General features: G+C 35.7%; 2 protein-coding genes and 1 pseudogene across 2 annotated transcripts; 2 read left to right on the top strand and 1 right to left on the bottom strand.

The window, feature by feature from the left end:
* The first annotated feature begins 202 nt into the window (after window positions 1–202).
* Window positions 203–3,834, top strand: LOC112708140 (3-ketoacyl-CoA synthase 11). Its single transcript, XM_025760300.3, has 2 exons — window positions 203–1,408; window positions 2,130–3,834. The coding sequence occupies exon 2, from the start codon at window positions 2,137–2,139 to the stop codon at window positions 3,667–3,669; it is 1,533 nt and encodes a 510-aa protein (XP_025616085.1). The 5' UTR covers window positions 203–1,408; window positions 2,130–2,136; the 3' UTR covers window positions 3,670–3,834.
* A 1,169-nt stretch (window positions 3,835–5,003) lies between these two features.
* On the top strand, window positions 5,004–13,663 carry LOC112708164 (NAD-dependent malic enzyme 2, mitochondrial-like; the record flags this gene model as incomplete). The annotated part of the gene is made up of 15 exons (XM_072233281.1): window positions 5,004–5,117; window positions 5,939–6,035; window positions 6,198–6,316; window positions 6,395–6,562; window positions 6,698–6,832; window positions 7,162–7,222; window positions 7,413–7,516; window positions 7,608–7,684; window positions 7,797–7,910; window positions 8,034–8,136; window positions 8,434–8,541; window positions 8,719–8,784; window positions 8,926–8,998; window positions 9,089–11,397; window positions 12,593–13,663. Coding segments are annotated over 14 exons (1,434 nt in total), but the record flags the coding sequence as incomplete, so codon positions are not given.
* On the bottom strand, window positions 12,362–21,511 carry LOC112769722 (NAD-dependent malic enzyme 59 kDa isoform, mitochondrial-like; annotated as a pseudogene).
* Between the last annotated feature and the right edge of the window lie 18 nt (window positions 21,512–21,529).

Below are 21,529 nucleotides of genomic sequence, written 5' to 3'. Positions count from 1 at the left end.
TGATAATAATATTAATTAATGGCTAACTGCATTTGCATATGACCTCTTCAATTTGAAAAACTTAACAGTTTGAAAGAAGTAACCAAACGGCTAAGCCAACTATGACCAATGCATTCAACGCGATAATATATGGTGGTCAACTTAGTGGGCGCCCGCCTGCTCTTCATGTTGCTATAAAGAAGCTTCCTTAATTTAATTCATTAATTATTTTTTCCCTATTCTTAATTTTTTTACTCATTCATTCTTATTTTATTAGTATAGTCTGAAATCTTCACGCCTTAACTCTTTAACTAACTATGTATTTGGATTGTCTTTTCATTTTTCTCATTAATTCTTTTTGACTAATCCCAGAACCATTTAATATTATACTATTTTTATTTTCTCTTTTTCACAACTATAATGAAGTAACTATCAGTTTATTTATTTATTTTTGTTACAAGAATATGTATTTTTACTTAACAACAAAAGAAAAAACTTTAGAAACAAAATGTTACGTTAATGTTTTGTGTGTGAGAAAACAAACAACACAAGAAAATATTAAGGTGGAAACTCAAATGCGATCGACTTCACATGAAATTAATAGTTGAGAGTCATTAGATGATTTGATTAATTTGACTAAATTTTGTTTTAACGGCTCTCAACTATCAACTTCATGTGAAGTCGACTTCACCTGAATTTTTATCAAATATTAATGTGAATTTGTTTTGTATATTTATTTAATTGTTGTTATATTTATTTGAAATTATTTTTTAAAAAAGAGGAACGAGAGAGTAAAAAATTAATAGTGAAAATATTAAAGTAAACTAATATGAATTGAAAAATAAGAATATTAATAAAAAGAGAAAATATTAAAATATAACTAATATGAATGATAACTTATATTTAAATTATAAACCACAAATGTTAGAACAAATATATATTTTTAATATTTATCTTATATTTAAATTAATACTTATCAACTTTTCTTTTTTATATAAAAATATTAGTCTCTAACATCCGCATTATAAACTAATATGAAAAAAAAATTATTTTATTGTGAAAATCAAAATATGTACAAGATACCAAAAAATAATTGCAGCTGTACAGTGTAGACTGTAGAAGCCATTTCCGCAACTTGTTCTAACACAATTAATTTATTATTACAATTGTTTCACCTTTAAAATGAAATCACGTTAACCCTTTGATTTAAAACGGAACCGAATTTATGAAACTAATACCTGTCATTCCTACTTTCTTTCTGGGTATCACTAAGCACTATAAGTAACCATTTAAATCATATCATTATTATTGTTATTTATTTATTATTGTTTCTATTCCTCTTTTTTCTCACTTCCTCTCTTCTCCTTCGACATTCATTCATTCGTTCATTCATTCCTGTGTGATCTTTCTGTTCGCGTTGCATTCCAAGGTACAATTTTTGCAACTGCCCTCTCTTTCATTTCCCATGCTCTGCTAATTCCCTTAACTTTTTTTTTTTTTTTACTTTTAACTTAATTCTTGCTTCTCTCTCCCCCCATTGCTTGCTTTTTATGCTGTTCTCGCTTCTGTGTTTTTTTTTTTTTGGTTATGTATATATATTTATTTATTTTTGTTATTCTTCATCTGGAGTGGGCTTCCTCAAACCGAAATCTTGCTTCGATTCAATGTCTTTCCTTTTTATTTTTGAAAAATTCATAATCACATATCTGCATGTGAATAAATGGATTCATGTCAAATTCCTAGCTGAGATTTCCTGGGTTTCATGTATAGAGAGATAGAATAAGCTAAATGGATTTGAATACAGATCACATATGGGTCTTACTGAAAAGGGGGACAAAATGTGCTTTCGCTTCAGTTCAATTTCACTCACTGATTCACATATGCAGATTTTTTACCTTTACATCTGATTTTGATTTTCTCAGTGCTTTGTGCCTCAAGTTAGAGAAAGCAAGCTTTTTTCCTTAACAAAAAACTTGCTTTTTTGTAATGTGCTTTGGTAGAATTCTTTGTAAAGGGATCTTTTGCCAGGACTGGACTATAAAGATGTTCTATGCTCAAAAGATGTTTGTTTGTTTTGTCAACATTTTTTTCTTTTCATTTTAGCAAGCTATCTAACTAAAATGGATTCATTTTTTTCTCTTTTATGACAGGGTGAAAATGGCTGATGCAAAAGCAGATGCACCCTTGGTGCCATCATCATCTAGGAACCTTCCTGATTTCAAGAAATCCGTTAGATTGAAGTATGTCAAGCTTGGTTACCATTACCTAATCTCCCATGGAATGTACTTATTCCTTTCCCCACTTGTGGTTCTGATTTCTGCACAGCTCTCCACTTTCTCCTTACAAGACCTCCATGATCTGTGGCAGCATCTGCAATACAACTTGATTTCTGTTATTCTTTGCTCGACCCTCCTTGTGTTCTTGTCCACCCTTTACTTTTTGACTCGCCCTCGACCTGTGTACCTTGTCAATTTTGCCTGCTACAAGCCTGAAGAATCCCGGAAATGCACGAAGAGGGTATTTATGGAGCACTCCCGGTTGGCTGGCACCTTCACTGAGGAAAATCTTGCCTTCCAGCAGAAGATCCTTGAGAGATCTGGCCTGGGAGAGAACACTTACCTTCCGGAAGCTGTTCTCAACATTCCTCCCAATCCTACGATGAAAGAAGCTAGAAAAGAAGCTGAGACTGTGATGTTTGGAGCCATTGATGAGCTGTTCGCTAAGACCTCTGTAAATCCTAAAGACATTGGGATTCTAATTGTGAATTGCAGCCTGTTCAACCCAACTCCATCGCTTTCAGCAATGGTTGTCAATCACTACAAGCTTCGAGGGAACATAAGAAGCTACAACTTAGGTGGGATGGGATGCAGTGCAGGGCTAATCTCAATTGATCTTGCTAAAGATCTTCTCCAGGCCCATCCTAATTCCTATGCACTGATCATTAGCATGGAGAATATCACACTGAATTGGTATTTTGGAAATGATCGATCAAAGCTTGTTTCTAATTGCCTGTTTCGTATGGGAGGAGCTGCAGTTCTGCTGTCGAACAAAAGCTCCGACAGAAGACGATCCAAATACCGATTAGTCACCACTGTTCGCACTAACAAGGGTGCTGATGATAAGTGCTTCAGCTGTGTCACCCAAGAAGAAGATGAAGCAGGCAAGATTGGTGTTACTTTGTCAAAGGATCTGATGGCAGTTGCCGGGGACGCGTTAAAAACCAATATCACTACATTGGGGCCTCTTGTACTTCCTATGTCCGAACAGCTTCTATTCTTTGCCACATTGGTTGGAAAGAAACTCCTGAAGATGAAGATCAAACCCTATATCCCTGATTTCAAGCTAGCTTTCGAACATTTCTGCATCCATGCTGGAGGTAGGGCTGTTTTGGATGAACTGGAGAAGAACCTGCAGCTATCTCCTTGGCATATGGAGCCATCGAGGATGACACTTTATCGATTTGGAAACACCTCTAGCAGTTCACTTTGGTATGAACTGGCATACACAGAGGCCAAAGGAAGGATTAGGAAGGGAGATAGAACATGGCAGATTGCATTTGGCTCAGGATTCAAGTGCAACAGTGCAGTATGGAAGGCTCTCAAGACCATCAACCCTGCTAAGGAGAAGAACCCTTGGATGGATGAGATACACAAATTTCCAGTGGAAGTTCCAAGGGTATCTGCCATCTGAAGGATGGAATTTTTAAATGTTGTGTATCACCATTAGGTGTTAGTTGTAAGTTAATTTTCCTTCTGATCTACTGTAAAACTTGTGTTTTCAAAGTCATGTTCAGATTTAGGAGTTCTATTTTGCTTTGGGGCATGTTAAATCTAATTGGTGCTTGAGCTTTGATTACTGTGACTTCTGACATCTGAGGACTATATCTGTGATGGGTCTAGACCGGGGGGGTGAAATGCAATTCCAAACCATGGTTTCTCTTACAAGATTGGAATTAACGTTTTCTATGGTTGAGTTGCTGTTCTAAGTTGATGTGTTTTTTGTTAGCATATTTACACGATTTATGAGTGTGTCTAAGGCAGTGGTATGCATTAACTTAGGTTGTGTTTGTTGCATTCCCATTTGTGGTATTCTCTTGTGTTGGTAGCGAAGCAATGCAAGCAAAATAGTAAATAAGCATCCAAAGACTCTGAAGATTGTGATTGTGATATAGAGGGTCCCTCATTTATCCAAGGCTGTTATTGTGATTAGTGATGGCCGATGAGGTCTTTAGTATGTGAAATAATAAAACATAGCAAAACAAAACCAAAACTGCAAACAATCAAAATTGATATAAGAGGGCACGCACAGCAGGATTGATATTTGATAACTTTTCATTCTTGTTTCAGTAAAGCTATTAAAAGAAGAAAAAGAAAATGTAAACAAAGTTCCTTAAGAGTAATTTAAAATACTAAAAATAAAGTTCTCTTCATAGAGAACAAACTCTTAAAATTTCAATATATTAAAAACTTTTAATTCATTATGCATTTAATTCTTCAATAAATTTCCTTAATAGTTAATATACTTCCTTGTCAATGTATTCCTTGTTTTTACAGTTCGATATTCCGAGTTCTATCGTCTCAATTAAAGGCATGATAAATGTTCTATTTCATTTCTCGGAGTTCTAAGGAGTTCTCACATAAAATAATACACACTGCATAAAAAGACCTACTCCAAACTCGTCTACCCAGAATCCGTTAACGTATACCCAAATCCGAATGACGATGGAGTTAACAGGAATATACTTGCTGCTTCTTGGAGAAAGTGTTCTTAAGTTTGATGTTTTTACCACTCCAACACTTCCCATCCTTTTCCATTAATTAATTAATTATAATTAATTTCCCATTTTCTCAGAAAAAATGTTTCTTCACCGGTAAAACCAAAACACCGCACAGTAGCAGCAGATCAATTTTCCCGAGAAAATTTAGACGCTTGCTACCATTTTTAACTTTACAGAGCTTAAAGTTCAGCTCAGTAGTATAGTAGCTGAGTTAACTTTTCCGACAGCGATGTGGAACCTGGCATGATTTGGCGCCACCGCCGTTGCCAGATCGAGGCGGCCGTTCTCGACGGCGATTCCCGGGCCTTTCATTGTTCACAAGCGCGGTGCTGATATCCTCCACGATCCTTGGTTCAACAAGGTTGGTTTTTTTTGTTCAAACTTCAATTTTTCTTTCTTCAACTTTCTCACATTTTTTTGGTTTGGGAATCTGGAAAGTTTTAGTTTAAGATTTACAGAAAGGAAATAACTTCCGTTTAGTTCCACCAATTTTTATCTTTAGTTTGTCTATTTATAGTTTATAAAGCTTCTGTTGAATGTTGTGAATTGCTGTTCGCTTGAAAGTCAATATTTTCAAAAAAGAAATTGGGTTGATGATCCATGTTGAAAATGTTCCACAAAATTTTGATGAAGTTTTCGTGGTTGTTTGTTCTTTCTGAAGACTTGAATGGCTGAGAATTATTAGTTTTTTTTTATTAATAAATGCTATGTAGGTTACTACAGACGTGTAGTTTTATGGAATTACACTACTCTTGTAATGGATTTGAATATGGTGGTTATATGAAAGTGGAGGCTTGTGTTTGGATTGGTTTAAAATAGGCCACACACTAGAAATTTTTGAAAGTAAAATGTTTATTTCTCCAAATTTAACCAAATCCAAACAAACAAAAAACAAAAACAATTCAAAATAGTCTGCACACTAGAGAGGAAAAAGTGATTGCTTGATCATTAATGTCATCTACTTTTTACTTGTTAGTGGTGTTTATGTGTTTTAAAGTTTGGTTAAATGTTGAACATGAATTCATGTATTACACATACAATTTGACATTAGAATAAAAATGTAAGCTTCTCATAGAATGTTTTACATAACTTTGGGATCATGTCAAATTGTTCATGTCATCACGGTTTTGGATCTAAAACTCAAGTTTTTCTCCAACTCCGTTTCCAAATTCTTGAATGCAGGATACTGGGTTTCCTTTGACCGAACGGGACCGATTGGGGCTTAGGGGACTCCTTCCTCCTCGTGTCATTTCATTTGAGCAGCAATATGATCGGTTCAGTAAGTTTAAGCCTACCTGTATCATATTTTATGTCTTTAGAATTTTGGATGCTTTACTCTCAGTCATTTTTCCTTTATGCTGAAAATTACATTATAGCTTTTACTTATTTGTAAATTCCCCTTTTTGTTCAGTAATAATTTCATAGCAATATGTTGTTCTAGTGAATTCATACCGGTCTTTGGAGAAGAACACTCATGGACAACCAGATAAAGTTGTTGCCCTAGCCAAATGGAGAATCTTGAACAGACTGCATGACAGGAACGAGACATTGTACTACAGAGTGAGTTGACGATGAAGTTTTCCTCTTAACATGAGAGTATATATTATTATCATGTTGATTTCTTCCATTTCGCTACAGGTGCTTATTGATAATATTAAAGAGTTTGCCCCTATAATATATACTCCTACAGTTGGATTAGTTTGCCAAAATTATTCTGGGTTATTTAGACGTCCACGTGGAATGTATTTTAGTGCCAAAGATAAAGGAGAGATGATGTCGATGATCTATAACTGGCCAGCTCCCGAGGCATTGCATTAATCTTGTTTATGGCAGCATCCTTTTCTTTTGTTTATTAAAGGGAAAACTCTTTTCCTTGATGTTTCTTGGTACATTTGATGATCTATAACTTTTTTCATTTTTTCATCTTACACCTTTTTGCAGGTAGATATGATTATGATTGTCTTGACAAACGGTAGTCGAATCCTTGGCTTAGGTGACCTTGGAGTTCAGGGCATTGGAATACCAATAGGAAAACTTGACATTTATGTTGCTGCTGCCGGTATCAGCCTGCAAGGAGTATGCTTTCTTTTCTCCGTTTATCTATTTGCTTCCTACCTCTTTTCTCTAGCTCAGTTTTGTTTCACGGTGGCCCATGCTTGGGACTAAAATTATTATCAACACATACTAGTGGATAGGATTACTATCCATGCTAAGATACCTTCGGACATATAATCTACTAATATACTTTATTTAATTATTTCAGTTTTATTACCTTCTGTGATAGGTGTCATTTACAAAGGGGCTTGACTATCTTAAGTTCGTTTTGACTTCATTAAGATCATCTACTAGGTAAAAACCAGTAACTTTTTCTAAGTTGTTATATGTTAAATTTCTTAATGTGGCAGATACTTCCAGTTATGCTAGATGTTGGAACCAGCAATCAAAAGCTACTTGAAGATCGTCTTTGTGAGTAAAATGTTTCCCGCCAGATCTTTGTTTTCTTGTTTAAAGCTTTCATTTGTTGATTAGTTTATCCTTACTTTGCAATTATATTTAGAAACTACTAAGACCATACCAAAAGCTAGCATGTGAATTAATCTTAGTTGATCTTGTTAAAGGTATTGGTGACTGTTCTTATGCCATTTTCATGTGATAGATTTAGGACTTCGACAACCAAGGTTGGAAGGCGAAGAGTATCTATCAATTGTGGATGAATTCATGGAAGCTGTTCATGCTCGATGGCCTAAGGCCATTGTGCAGGTTTCTTCTTTCTTTCTTTCTTTCTTTTTATTCTTTTGGGCACATACCTGTTATCAATTGTATAATTAGATGGTTGTGATAATTTCTTCAGTTTGAGGATTTCCAAATGAAGTGGGCTTTTGAAACTTTGGAACGATATCATAAAAGGTTTTGCATGTTTAATGATGATTACAGGTGAGAAAATGATTTAAGACTTTATTAATCAAGAAAATCTTGAAGGTTGTTATCTACTGGACTGTTTTATCGACGTAGCTACTGAAACTTAATTTTTCCTTCATGTCCTTCAGGGCACTGCTGGTGTTGCTCTTGCTGGAATATTGGGATCTGTAAGAGCCCAAGGTCGGCCATTGTCTGATTTTGTAAACCAAAGGATAGTTGTGGTTGGAGCTGGGAGGTAATTGCAGAACTTATTATGATCAACCTTAATATTGGGTGTCTGATTTCATTTTGTTGTTTCATCACATTCATTATAGATTAGCTACTTTTGTGCCAAGAACATTTCTTCTCTGGCTTGCAGTGCAGGGCTTGGTGTTCTGAAAATGGCCATTCAGGCAGTTTCAAAGATGGCAGGGTGCAGTGAAACAGCTGCCAAAAGTCAATTCTTTTTGATTGATAAAGATGCATGCTTTCACATATTTACTAGCTTTGTCAGTTCTTTAAGTTGTAATGCTTGAAACTATAACTGTTTGCGATCATAACTATACGAAGATACCCAATTCTGATTTTGATTGATCTTCTTGTAATGCTATATTATTTGTACTCTTTTTTTCCATCATATTGTTTGTCTTGATATGACTTAATATAAAATGCTGGAATTATAAAATAAATAAATGTGTGCAATCAAGTGTTGGATGCTGCTGTTTTGTATTTGTATTTATTTGCATTAATCCTGATGACAATGCCATTTCTGTATGCAGGGTCTTGTCACAACTGATAGGAATAATCTAGATCCAGCTGCAGCTCCATTTGCTAAAAACCCAAGAGACCTCGAAGGGCTCACTGAGGGTGCTAGTATAATTGAAGTGGTAAATTTAAAGGGTTCATTGAGCAAAACTCGTGTCAAGGGCTATGTTATGATATTGAAAACAATTATTTTGGTATAAGATTACTTAACCATCTACCTATGGTGATGCTGATCTTGAGTGTTCACGCATAGTCATATTCATACATCAAAATTGATTGTTGAACATATTGATGTTTAGGTGAAGAAGGTTAGACCACATGTTCTCCTTGGTTTGTCTGGGGTTGGTGGCATTTTCAATGAGGAGGTAATTATCTTGTACAATTCCACTTATATCATGTCCTATCCATGAGTGAACTATATTAATAATATTTTTTTATTGATACGTTAGGTGTTCTGTATGTGTTATTCAGCAATTTCTTGTTTTAATAATTGTGATTAAACTCAGGTGCTTAAGGCAATGAAAGAATCTGTTTCAACAAAACCTGCCATCTTTGCCATGTCTAGCCCTACCATGAATGGTTTGTCTGCACAAGGCTTAATAAACTCTCACAATTTCTTAATGTAATGACTGTTTTTAATTGACATTGTCGTTGGTGTGACCTGGACAGCTGAGTGCACTGCTATTGATGCTTTTAAGCATGCCGGAGGAGATATCGTATTTGGAAGTGGAAGCCCTTTCGAAAATGTAGATCTTGGTAATTAGCTCTCATTGGTTTTGAGTTGAGGCTTCTTGTCTACTTTACATTATTCCTTAGTGTGAAGGTATCAGCCTCCTTGAGAAGAGGAAGAAGAAGAATAGAGAAGAGGAAGAAGAAGAATATCTAGAAGATGCTGGAAGGTTTTGGAAGAGCAATTGTAAAATGAATTCAATCACACAAAAGTTAGTACAGAGACTGATATATATACACATAGGGTTTAAACGGAAAGACTAATTGATTTCTAACAACTTTGCTAATTTGGCTCTAACTGACTTCTAACAACTTTGCTGATGTGGCTCAATAGTTCTAACTAACTGCACGTGTTTTCTGCAAGTGCAGGGTCATTGCTACTAACATCAACCCTGCTACTGGACTCTAATCTTTTATTACTACTAACATCAACATTACTACTAATTTCTCTGTTGTCTGTCTCCAGTTCTCGACCAGCAATTATGAGTTGTGGTTTGAATTTTAGAAAGGATGCACTTGACAGTGGCTTTGTAAGGCAGTCAACTATTTGGTCGTGGGAAGGAATATGAAGCACATGAATCTTTTTGTTGGCCACAAAGTCCCTGACAAAATGGAGGTTTAGCTCAAAGTGTTTGCTTTTGTTGTGAAGAACAGGATTGGCTGCAAGTAGCACAGCACTTTGACTATCACAGTAAAGGCTTGGCTTGGTGGTGCATGGCACTTTCATCTCACTCAGCAGGTTTTGAACCCAAATAATTTCAGTGAGGCACAATGCCACTCCTCTGTATTCAGCTTCTGTGGAACTTCTAGACACCACTGTCTGCTTTCTACTTGACCAAGAGACCAAGTTAGGTCCAAGGTAAAGACAAAAACCACTGGTAGATTTTCTATCATCAACATCACTCCCCCAATCTGAGTCACTGAAGCCATAAATTCTGCAGTCACTCGACCTTTGAAACCTTAAGCCATGCTGGGTTGTGCCAGCCAGGTACCTCAGTATTCTTTTGACAGCTCTCCAATGAGTTTCTAGAGGGTGGTGCATAAATTGTGAGACTTTATTGACAGCAAAGGTAATATCTGGTCTGGTGATTGTTGCATATATTGGAGGCCTCCTACAATGGATCTGTACAGCGCTGGCTTCTGAAATGCTTCACCATCATGCATTGAGAGTTTCAAGCTGGAAGCCATTGGGGTAGGCATGGCTTTTGCATCATGCATTCCCGCTTTTGCAAGCAGCTCCTTGATATACTTGGTTTGGCAGAGGAGTATTTCATTGTCGTTTCTCTTAACAGCTTCGATACCCAAGAAATAATTCATTTCTCCTAGGTCTTTTAGAGAAAAGATTGAGTTAAGCTGGCCGATTAGTGTGGCAATTTCAGAGTCTGAGCTCCCTGTGACTAAGATGTCATCGACATAGACAAGAATATAAGTTGCTGAGGATGCTGTAAATCTTGTGAAGAGAGACGTGTCTGAGATAGTGTTATGGAATCCAAAGCTATCGAGGGTTGTCTTGAGCTTAGTGAACCACGCACGAGGCGCCTGCTTCAACCCATATAGTGACCTTTGAAGTTTGCACACATGATGCAAATGGTTCGGTGAGAGAAAGCCTTCCGGTTGAGTCATATATACTGTTTCTTCAAGGTCCCCATTTAAAAAGGCATTGTTGAAGTCAAATTGCCTTATTTTCCATCCTTTTGCCAAAGCCAAAGTTAGCATGATTCGCACAGTAGGTGGCTTTACTACGGGACTGAAAACCTGGTCAAAATTCACGCCTTCCTTTTGGTGAAAACCCTTTGCCACTAGCCTAGCTTTGTACTTTTGAATGGTGTCGTTGGGATGTCTCTTTATTCTAAAGATCCATTTGCAACCAATGACAGGGGCAGCATTAGGAGTGGGTTTGGGGACTAGCTGCCAAGTGTGGTTCCTCAAAAGAGCTTCAAATTCCTCCTCCATTGCTCTTCGCCAATGGGGACAGGTGAGAGCCTCTGCTATTGTCGGTGGCAGGGTCTCCGAGAGGTCAGTGGTACCCTCTTGCACTACTGCTGCATACGTTTTAGGCTTGAAAATTCCAGATTTGCTTCTTGTTTGCATTGGATGCTGGTTCGTTGACAAGGCAGCTGGGGCTGGCAGAAAAGCTTCAATCCTGGGTGATTGATGAGCACCTGCATTAGGAGTGACATTGCTGGGAGATGGATTAGCGACAACAGTAGTATCATCAGAAAGAACAGAATAATCAGACACAGATACAGGTATGGCAGGTAATGATGCATGTATGTCATTGGGAATATTGGAAGTATCATTTATAGAATGCAATGTATGAGGTGCATTAGGAGGGGGTAGGGGTGTGGTGAGAGGAAGAGGTTGAATAATGGGAAGAGGACTGAGATTGAAAGTGGGATTGGGGATTGGTTGTGGGATAGTGTGGTGAGGTTGGGACCGAAATAGTTGTGGGTAAGGAAATTCTGATTCGTTGAAGTACGCATTTCTTGAGATAACTTCTCTTCCATTTGGGAATAAGCACCTATATCCTTTGTGGTCTGTGGCATAACCAATAAATATTGATTTGTCAGATCTGTGATCAAACTTGTGTCCATTGTATGGTCTTAGCAAAGGATAGCAAATGCAGCCAAAGGGTTTTAAAAAATCATAGTCAGGTTTGGTATTGGTGAGGGCTTCTAATGGGGTTTTGTTGTTGAGAAGTTGGGTGGGCAATCTGTTTATGAGATAGGTGGCAGTCATGGTTGAGTCTTCCCAGAATGTGAGAGGTAGGTTGGCTTGAGCTAGTAAGGTGAGTGATGTTTCAGTGATGTGTCTGTGCCTTCTTTCAACGGTACCATTCTGTTGGTGGGTGTAGGGACAGGTAAGCCTGTGTTGAATGTCGTGATTAGTAAGAAATTGGTTGAATGCCAAAGACATGTACTCTCCTCCATTGTCTGTCTGTAATGCTTTAATTTTCAGTCCTGTTTTGAGTTCAATAGCTGCTTTGTACTGTTGAAAGGCTTTAAAGGCCTGAGCTTTGGTGTTAAGCAGGTAAGTGGTGATGTGTCTGGTACATGCATCAATGAAACATATATAGTAACGAAAACCTGATCTACTATATACTGGTGCTGGCTCCCAAACATCAGAAAATATTAATTCTAAAGGTGCATAAGATGTACATGAGTCAGGATATGGCAATTGGTGTATTTTGCTTATGCAACAAGCATGACAAAATGAAGGATCAAGACTGTTTTTATTTATTGCATCAGCCAGCTTTGGCACATTACATTGTTTCATTACAAGTGTAACTACTTTATCAGAAGGGTGGCCTAATTTCCTATGCCACTGCCGAGTTATGTCACTGACTCTTTTACAAGTGATGTTTGTTGTGATAGGATCAAACTCCTTTGTTATAGACTTAAGAAGACCTTTGTTTTCTGAATTTTCTTTTTCTTTTTCATGTAGGACAGAGATTTTATTACAAAGGAAAATTTGAGGGCTGTCAGTAGTTGAGCCTAAGCTGGCCATAGTATGTGGTGTGACTTTAGCTGAGGTTGGTGAATTTGATTCTGCAGCAGGTAAGCTTGAAGACTTGGGACCTTGGTCAGGTGTACTTGGTTTTTCTTTGGAATTGTTGGTTGTGAATTTTGATTTTTCAGATATATTGGTGATGCAGCAGGTTGGTATAGAGGGTGGGGAATGTAAAGGCTTGGTGTCAGTGGCTCTTGGGATAACTTGGATTGGTGAATTTAGCTCTGCAGTAGGTAAACTTGAAGACTTGGGACCTTGGTTAGGTGTAATTGGTTTTTCTTTGGGATTATAGGTTGTGAATTTTGGTTTTTCAGATATATTGGTGATGTTGCAGGTTGGTGTAATGGGTGAGGAATGTAAAGGCTTGGTTTCAATGGCTTTTGGGATGACTTGGATCCCTTCAAATCTGGATAGTCCTTCCTTAAGTAGCCCTTGAAGGAGTATCTTCTTGGACATCTGGCATTTGACATTGCAAAAATAAGGCCAGAATTCAAAAAAGACACAGTTGTCTAATGCAAACTTAGCGACACTGACAAGGTTTTTAGAGATAGTGGGTACATGTAGTAGGTTTCTTAGGGTGAAAGGTCTGTTGGACAAAGATGCATGCATAAATGAACTTCCAATATGTTCAATTTTCATACCTTGGCCATTACCTCCATACACTTTCTCTGTGCCTTCATAGTCTGATCCTGTGGCAAGGTTTCTTTGGTCAAATGTGATGTGGTGCGAGGCTCCTGAGTCTGGATACCAGGCGGTGTCAGGGAGAGCTGATGGCAGCGAGAGGAGTGCTTGTGGATTCGCTGCTGTAGGTGACTGCATCTTTGGATCTTGGTAACGTTGCTGATTGCCTGAGGTATTGTGGAATGCCATCGAAGGTGGTTGAGCTGTGTTTAAGGATTGCAATTGAGGATTCATGAATTCTGGATTAAACCTATGGTAACATTGTATAACTATGTGTCCTATCTTTTCACATAATTAGCACTGAGATTTGCTACCTTGCCACCACGTAAACCTTCCAAAACCTCTGAAGTAGCCTCTGCCTCGCGTTCCTCTAGATTTAAGATCTAGGGTTGGGGATAAAGGTGAAAAATTTATAACAAAATGTCAATTATTTTTGTGCAAAATGTCACGATAATTAATTAATTAATAAAAAAGGATGAAAAGTGTTGGAGTGATAACATCAAAGATTATGTATTAATTAAATTTTAAGAATGAGTAATTATTGGGTGATTTTTTATATTACAGCAATGAATTTTTTTTAAGTTTAGTCAAAGTCTTTTGACTTTACAACAAATATCTTTGTTCTTGTTTTTAAACTCTGTATTTTAAAGTTTAATTAATTAACATGTATGGGATATTAAACACATATTATAGAAAGTGTGGAATTTTTTTATTTTAATAAATATATAATAATTTTTTTATATAACTTGAATTTTAAGTCTTTTATAATAAATAAGTTTGCTATTTTTTTATGTTATAATTTTTAAAAAATTTAAAATTACATTTATATTATTTTTGTAAATTTCTAAGAGTGTAGAAAATTCTTTTGAAGGTTAATGTTTAAAATAATTTTAATACATAATAAAAAATTATATTGTATAAAAAAAGTATTTATTTTACACAAGATTTTCATGTATATGATTGTTAGAAGCGCTCTAATGATAAAAGAAATTTGTATACATATACAAATATATACACTTAAATTTATTATGCAATATAACAAAAATAAATTACATATATTATTTCTCTTAATTGTATAACAAAAAAAATTAGTTATGAGGTAAGTTTTTCTAACAACAAAATATCAAATATAATTTTAAAATTTTACATCACACATTATAACTTATAAAAAACAAACATAATTTATTGTTTTTGATTAATTATTAATTAATAATGTATAAAAATATAGTCTAAAATTAGACTGTTAGACAAAAAATACAAGACAAAAATAATAAATTCTATCTATCTTTAAACTTTTTTATATAATAAAAGTTGACATATAATTTTCCTAAACTACAAAAAGAGGTGTCACATATTTGACTTTTTATTATAGCATAATATCTTTTTGTAACTTGTAAAAAATAAAATAAATTTTTTTAAAAAATCAATAAGTTATTTTTAAAATCTTCAAAAAGCAAAACAGTGAATACCTCACCCGACCCCTGACAATTATTTCGAAACGATAACGAAGCTCCCAAGAAAAAAAATACTCAATCCGGCCCCTGTGCCAAAAAAAGCACGGGGGCTAATCCGTCCCACAAAAGTAAAGCTCCGGAGTCGGATTGGTATTTTTTTTGTCAAGGGCCTTGTTGTCTTTTGAAATTATTGTCAGGGCTGTTTTGGATTTTTCTCTTAATTTAAACAGAAAAATTCATCACTTGTGAAAAAAATAAAAGATAAAACAAAAATATAAAAATGATTTTTGTAACTTACAAAAAAATTTGAGCCTATAAATTAATAATTCACTTAGATGGACCATTTTAAAGCATTCACACATCTCCTTTCTTTAACCAAATAAAATTTAGTCCTATTTAATGTCATACTTCAATGTGCTTTTTAGATCATACATGAAATATTATTTGAACTCATTAATTAAATAAAATAGTAACTAAATAGTATTGATATATCATTCTTTTAATTTTTTTTTTCCTTGAAGAATATTTACCAATATATAGTGTTCTTGTCTGCGAAATAGCTCGGCTTCTAATGACGGACGATTACCGAACTACCACCTTGGAGGCTGAACGTCCAGTCCTTGAATCCGAGCTTCTCTGCAATGGAGAGGGAGAGAAAATATACCTGTAAAGACACTCCAAATCTTAATCAGTATAATATATTATTCGAAGAAGAAAATACTTTACCTTATGATGGGTTTCTCGTCTGTTACGCTTTTGGCATTAACGTCGGTTTTGAAATGATGGATGACGTAACTGACTGCTTTGCCGTTTGATCGTCGGTTATCATGGAAACATTAATCCGACCGAGTTATGGCTCGTAAAAACCGAGCTATAACGGGTAATACCGAATTATAGCTCGTATTGATAACGGACATATAATATAGCATTGATATTGTTACCATTACTTAAAACTGTCGAAGATAATGAACACTTTCTTTCACATCGCAATAATATGGTATACACATTAAGCTTGGAAAATGGAAAGATGTGTATGTGTTATTCTTGCTCATCTGTCACATAAGACTGATATATATTCTATTATTGGATGAAATATGTGATGCACATGACATAAGTCTCATATCCAATCCAATAATAGAAAGTTGTGTGGACTCCATACAAAGCAAAATGAATACTAAAAACATTTCTCAGTAAAAAATAGAGAACACTTGCACAGGGGTCTTCAAAAAATATATTACCATGCCTTCTGCCAAGTTCCTTGGGCCCTACATCACCATGCCCTTCTGCCAAGTTTTCTTCAACTGCTGTTCGAAGAACAGCAGCGCCAACCTCTGCTGTTACATTTCGAATGCTACAGCAACCACACGTATTGATCAGAGAAAGCCAATAATATCAGCTATAAGAACAATCAATCAACAAAGCAAAAACGGAAAATTAAATATACCAAGTGACAAGAAAATATTACCTATCAATGGATGGATACAAGATTCCTTTCGCGATATCTTCCTCTAACATGTATGAAGCAAGGCTCTGAGAAAGACAGTATTGTTAGTATTTTATTTTAAAAGATTGAATGTCATGTCAGCATGTCCGCAAGAAGATGCCACAAATTATCACGGGATAAACACGGATATGGTCTACAGCATAGAAATATGGTAGTATTTGATTTGATCCATCAAAGAAATGCGAACAGATAAATGTTTGAGCATGTAAAACAAGGGCAATATGCTTAATCGCTTTAGGTTTTAGCAGCTTATTGAATTCTAGAATGCAACACTATAAATATCAAATAAAGAGATTTTGCCAAACTTCCATGAATGCTAATAAAAGTAGTCCACATTAACATGTGCATACCATTCAGCAGCAGCCTGCAACATTCCATCTGTTATTAGCTGAGCACCTGACAAAAGTGATCCTAGACCGATTCTAAAATGGAAGTTTAAAATGAGAGACTAAATCAATATTTCCAATCATAAGAATGATCATGAAAATTTATAAGACACAAGAAAGCTGAAAGCATGTCCTACCCTAGGAACAGATACATGTTGTTGGCCTGATTTACATGACCCACTTTTCCAATTACCTGCATAAAATTTTAATCAGACGTTTCTTCACACCTAAGGAATAATGTAAAGTAGACAAGAAGCCTCAACTCAAAACCAATGAGAGCTAATTACCAAGATCTACATTTTCGAAAGGGCTTCCACTTCCAAATACGATATCTCCTCCGGCATGCTTAAAAGCATCAATAGCAGTGCACTCAGCTGTCCAGGTCACACCAACGACAATGTCAATTAAAAACAGTCATTACATTAAGAAATTGTGAGAGTTTATTAAGCCTTGTGCAGACAAACCATTCATGGTAGGGCTAGACATGGCAAAGATGGCAGGTTTTGTTGAAACAGATTCTTTCATTGCCTTAAGCACCTGAGTTTAATCACAATTATTAAAACAAGAAATTGCTGAATAACACATACAGAACACCTAACGTATCAATAAAAAAATATTATTAATATAGTTCACTCATGGATAGGACATGATATAAGTGGAATTGTACAAGATAATTACCTCCTCATTGAAAATGCCACCAACCCCAGACAAACCAAGGAGAACATGTGGTCTAACCTTCTTCACCTAAACATCAATATGTTCAACAATCAATTTTGATGTATGAATATGACTATGCGTGAACACTCAAGATCAGCATCACCATAGGTAGATGGTTAAGTAATCTTATACCAAAATAATTGTTTTCAATATCATAACATAGCCCTTGACACGAGTTTTGCTCAATGAACCCTTTAAATTTACCACTTCAATTATACTAGCACCCTCAGTGAGCCCTTCGAGGTCTCTTGGGTTTTTAGCAAATGGAGCTGCAGCTGGATCTAGATTATTCCTATCAGTTGTGACAAGACCCTGCATACAGAAATGGCATTGTCATCAGGATTAATGCAAATAAATACAAATACAAAACAGCAGCATCCAACACTTGATTGCACACATTTATTTATTTTATAATTCCAGCATTTTATATTAAGTCATATCAAGACAAACAATATGATGGAAAAAAAGAGTACAAATAATATAGCATTACAAGAAGATCAATCAAAATCAGAATTGGGTATCTTCGTATAGTTATGATCGCAAACAGTTATAGTTTCAAGCATTACAACTTAAAGAACTGACAAAGCTAGTAAATATGTGAAAGCATGCATCTTTATCAATCAAAAAGAATTGACTTTTGGCAGCTGTTTCACTGCACCCTGCCATCTTTGAAACTGCCTGAATGGCCATTTTCAGAACACCAAGCCCTGCACTGCAAGCCAGAGAAGAAATGTTCTTGGCACAAAAGTAGCTAATCTATAATGAATGTGATGAAACAACAAAATGAAATCAGACACCCAATATTAAGGTTGATCATAATAAGTTCTGCAATTACCTCCCAGCTCCAACCACAACTATCCTTTGGTTTACAAAATCAGACAATGGCCGACCTTGGGCTCTTACAGATCCCAATATTCCAGCAAGAGCAACACCAGCAGTGCCCTGAAGGACATGAAGGAAAAATTAAGTTTCAGTAGCTACGTCGATAAAACAGTCCAGTAGATAACAACCTTCAAGATTTTCTTGATTAATAAAGTCTTAAATCATTTTCTCACCTGTAATCATCATTAAACATGCAAAACCTTTTATGATATCGTTCCAAAGTTTCAAAAGCCCACTTCATTTGGAAATCCTCAAACTGAAGAAATTATCACAACCATCTAATTATACAATTGATAACAGGTATGTGCCCAAAAGAATAAAAAGAAAGAAAGAAAGAAAGAAGAAACCTGCACAATGGCCTTAGGCCATCGAGCATGAACAGCTTCCATGAATTCATCCACAATTGATAGATACTCTTCGCCTTCCAACCTTGGTTGTCGAAGTCCTAAATCTATCACATGAAAATGGCATAAGAACAGTCACCAATACCTTTAACAAGATCAACTAAGATTAATTCACATGCTAGCTTTTGGTATGGTCTTAGTAGTTTCTAAATATAATTGCAAAGTAAGGATAAACTAATCAACAAATGAAAGCTTTAAACAAGAAAACAAAGATCTGGCGGGAAACATTTTACTCACAAAGACGATCTTCAAGTAGCTTTTGATTGCTGGTTCCAACATCTAGCATAACTGGAAGTATCTGCCACATTAAGAAATTTAACATATAACAACTTAGAAAAAGTTACTGGTTTTTACCTAGTAGATGATCTTAATGAAGTCAAAACGAACTTAAGATAGTCAAGCCCCTTTGTAAATGACACCTATCACAGAAGGTAATAAAACTGAAATAATTAAATAAAGTATATTAGTAGATTATATGTCCGAAGGTATCTTAGCATGGATAGTAATCCTATCCACTAGTATGTGTTGATAATAATTTTAGTCCCAAGCATGGGCCACCGTGAAACAAAACTGAGCTAGAGAAAAGAGGTAGGAAGCAAATAGATAAACGGAGAAAAGAAAGCATACTCCTTGCAGGCTGATACCGGCAGCAGCAACATAAATGTCAAGTTTTCCTATTGGTATTCCAATGCCCTGAACTCCAAGGTCACCTAAGCCAAGGATTCGACTACCGTTTGTCAAGACAATCATAATCATATCTACCTGCAAAAAGGTGTAAGATGAAAAAATGAAAAAAGTTATAGATCATCAAATGTACCAAGAAACATCAAGGAAAAGAGTTTTCCCTTTAATAAACAAAAGAAAAGGATGCTGCCATAAACAAGATTAATGCAATGCCTCGGGAGCTGGCCAGTTATAGATCATCGACATCATCTCTCCTTTATCTTTGGCACTAAAATACATTCCACGTGGACGTCTAAATAACCCAGAATAATTTTGGCAAACTAATCCAACTGTAGGAGTATATATTATAGGGGCAAACTCTTTAATATTATCAATAAGCACCTGTAGCGAAATGGAAGAAATCAACATGATAATAATATATACTCTCATGTTAAGAGGAAAACTTCATCGTCAACTCACTCTGTAGTACAATGTCTCGTTCCTGTCATGCAGTCTGTTCAAGATTCTCCATTTGGCTAGGGCAACAACTTTATCTGGTTGTCCATGAGTGTTCTTCTCCAAAGACCGGTATGAATTCACTAGAACAACATATTGCTATGAAATTATTACTGAACAAAAAGGGGAATTTACAAATAAGTAAAAGCTATAATGTAATTTTCAGCATAAAGGAAAAATGACTGAGAGTAAAGCATCCAAAATTCTAAAGACATAAAATATGATACAGGTAGGCTTAAACTTACTGAACCGATCATATTGCTGCTCAAATGAAATGACACGAGGAGGAAGGAGTCCCCTAAGCCCCAATCGGTCCCGTTCGGTCAAAGGAAACCCAGTATCCTGCATTCAAGAATTTGGAAACGGAGTTGGAGAAAAACTTGAGTTTTAGATCCAAAACCGTGATGACATGAACAATTTGACATGATCCCAAAGTTATGTAAAACATTCTATGAGAAGCTTACATTTTTATTCTAATGTCAAATTGTATGTGTAATACATGAATTCATGTTCAACATTTAACCAAACTTTAAAACACATAAACACCACTAACAAGTAAAAAGTAGATGACATTAATGATCAAGCAATCACTTTTTCCTCTCTAGTGTGCAGACTATTTTGAATTGTTTTTGTTTTTTGTTTGTTTGGATTTGGTTAAATTTGGAGAAATAAACATTTTACTTTCAAAAATTTCTAGTGTGTGGCCTATTTTAAACCAATCCAAACACAAGCCTCCACTTTCATATAACCACCATATTCAAATCCATTACAAGAGTAGTGTAATTCCATAAAACTACACGTCTGTAGTAACCTACATAGCATTTATTAATAAAAAAAAACTAATAATTCTCAGCCATTCAAGTCTTCAGAAAGAACAAACAACCACGAAAACTTCATCAAAATTTTGTGGAACATTTTCAACATGGATCATCAACCCAATTTCTTTTTTGAAAATATTGACTTTCAAGCGAACAGCAATTCACAACATTCAACAGAAGCTTTATAAACTATAAATAGACAAACTAAAGATAAAAATTGGTGGAACTAAACGGAAGTTATTTCCTTTCTGTAAATCTTAAACTAAAACTTTCCAGATTCCCAAACCAAAAAAATGTGAGAAAGTTGAAGAAAGAAAAATTGAAGTTTGAACAAAAAAAACCAACCTTGTTGAACCAAGGATCGTGGAGGATATCAGCACCGCGCTTGTGAACAATGAAAGGCCCGGGAATCGCCGTCGAGAACGGCCGCCTTGATCTGGCAACGGCGGTGGCGCCAAATCATGCCAGGTTCCACATCGCTGTCGGAAAAGTTAACTCAGCTACTATACTACTGAGCTGAACTTTAAGCTCTGTAAAGTTAAAAATGGTAGCAAGCGTCTAAATTTTCTCGGGAAAATTGATCTGCTGCTACTGTGCGGTGTTTTGGTTTTACCGGTGAAAAAACATTTTTTCTGAGAAAATGGGAAATTAATTATAATTAATTAATTAATGGAAAAGGATGGGAAGTGTTGGAGTGGTAAAAACATCAAACTTCTTATCCTCATGCAGGATGGGTGCAATCATGCAACCCGCAAATATATAAAACTAATGATTTTGTCTGAATAAACACAGTGCCGATAAGCTGCAATCTCTAGCAATCACGGGCATACTAGCGTGTAAGGAAAG

The sequence above is a fragment of the Arachis hypogaea genome, chromosome 1 (genome assembly GCF_003086295.3).
Source record: "Arachis hypogaea cultivar Tifrunner chromosome 1, arahy.Tifrunner.gnm2.J5K5, whole genome shotgun sequence".
NCBI classification, from domain to species: domain Eukaryota; kingdom Viridiplantae; phylum Streptophyta; class Magnoliopsida; order Fabales; family Fabaceae; genus Arachis; species Arachis hypogaea.
This window is presented reverse-complemented; position numbering and strand designations above follow the sequence as displayed.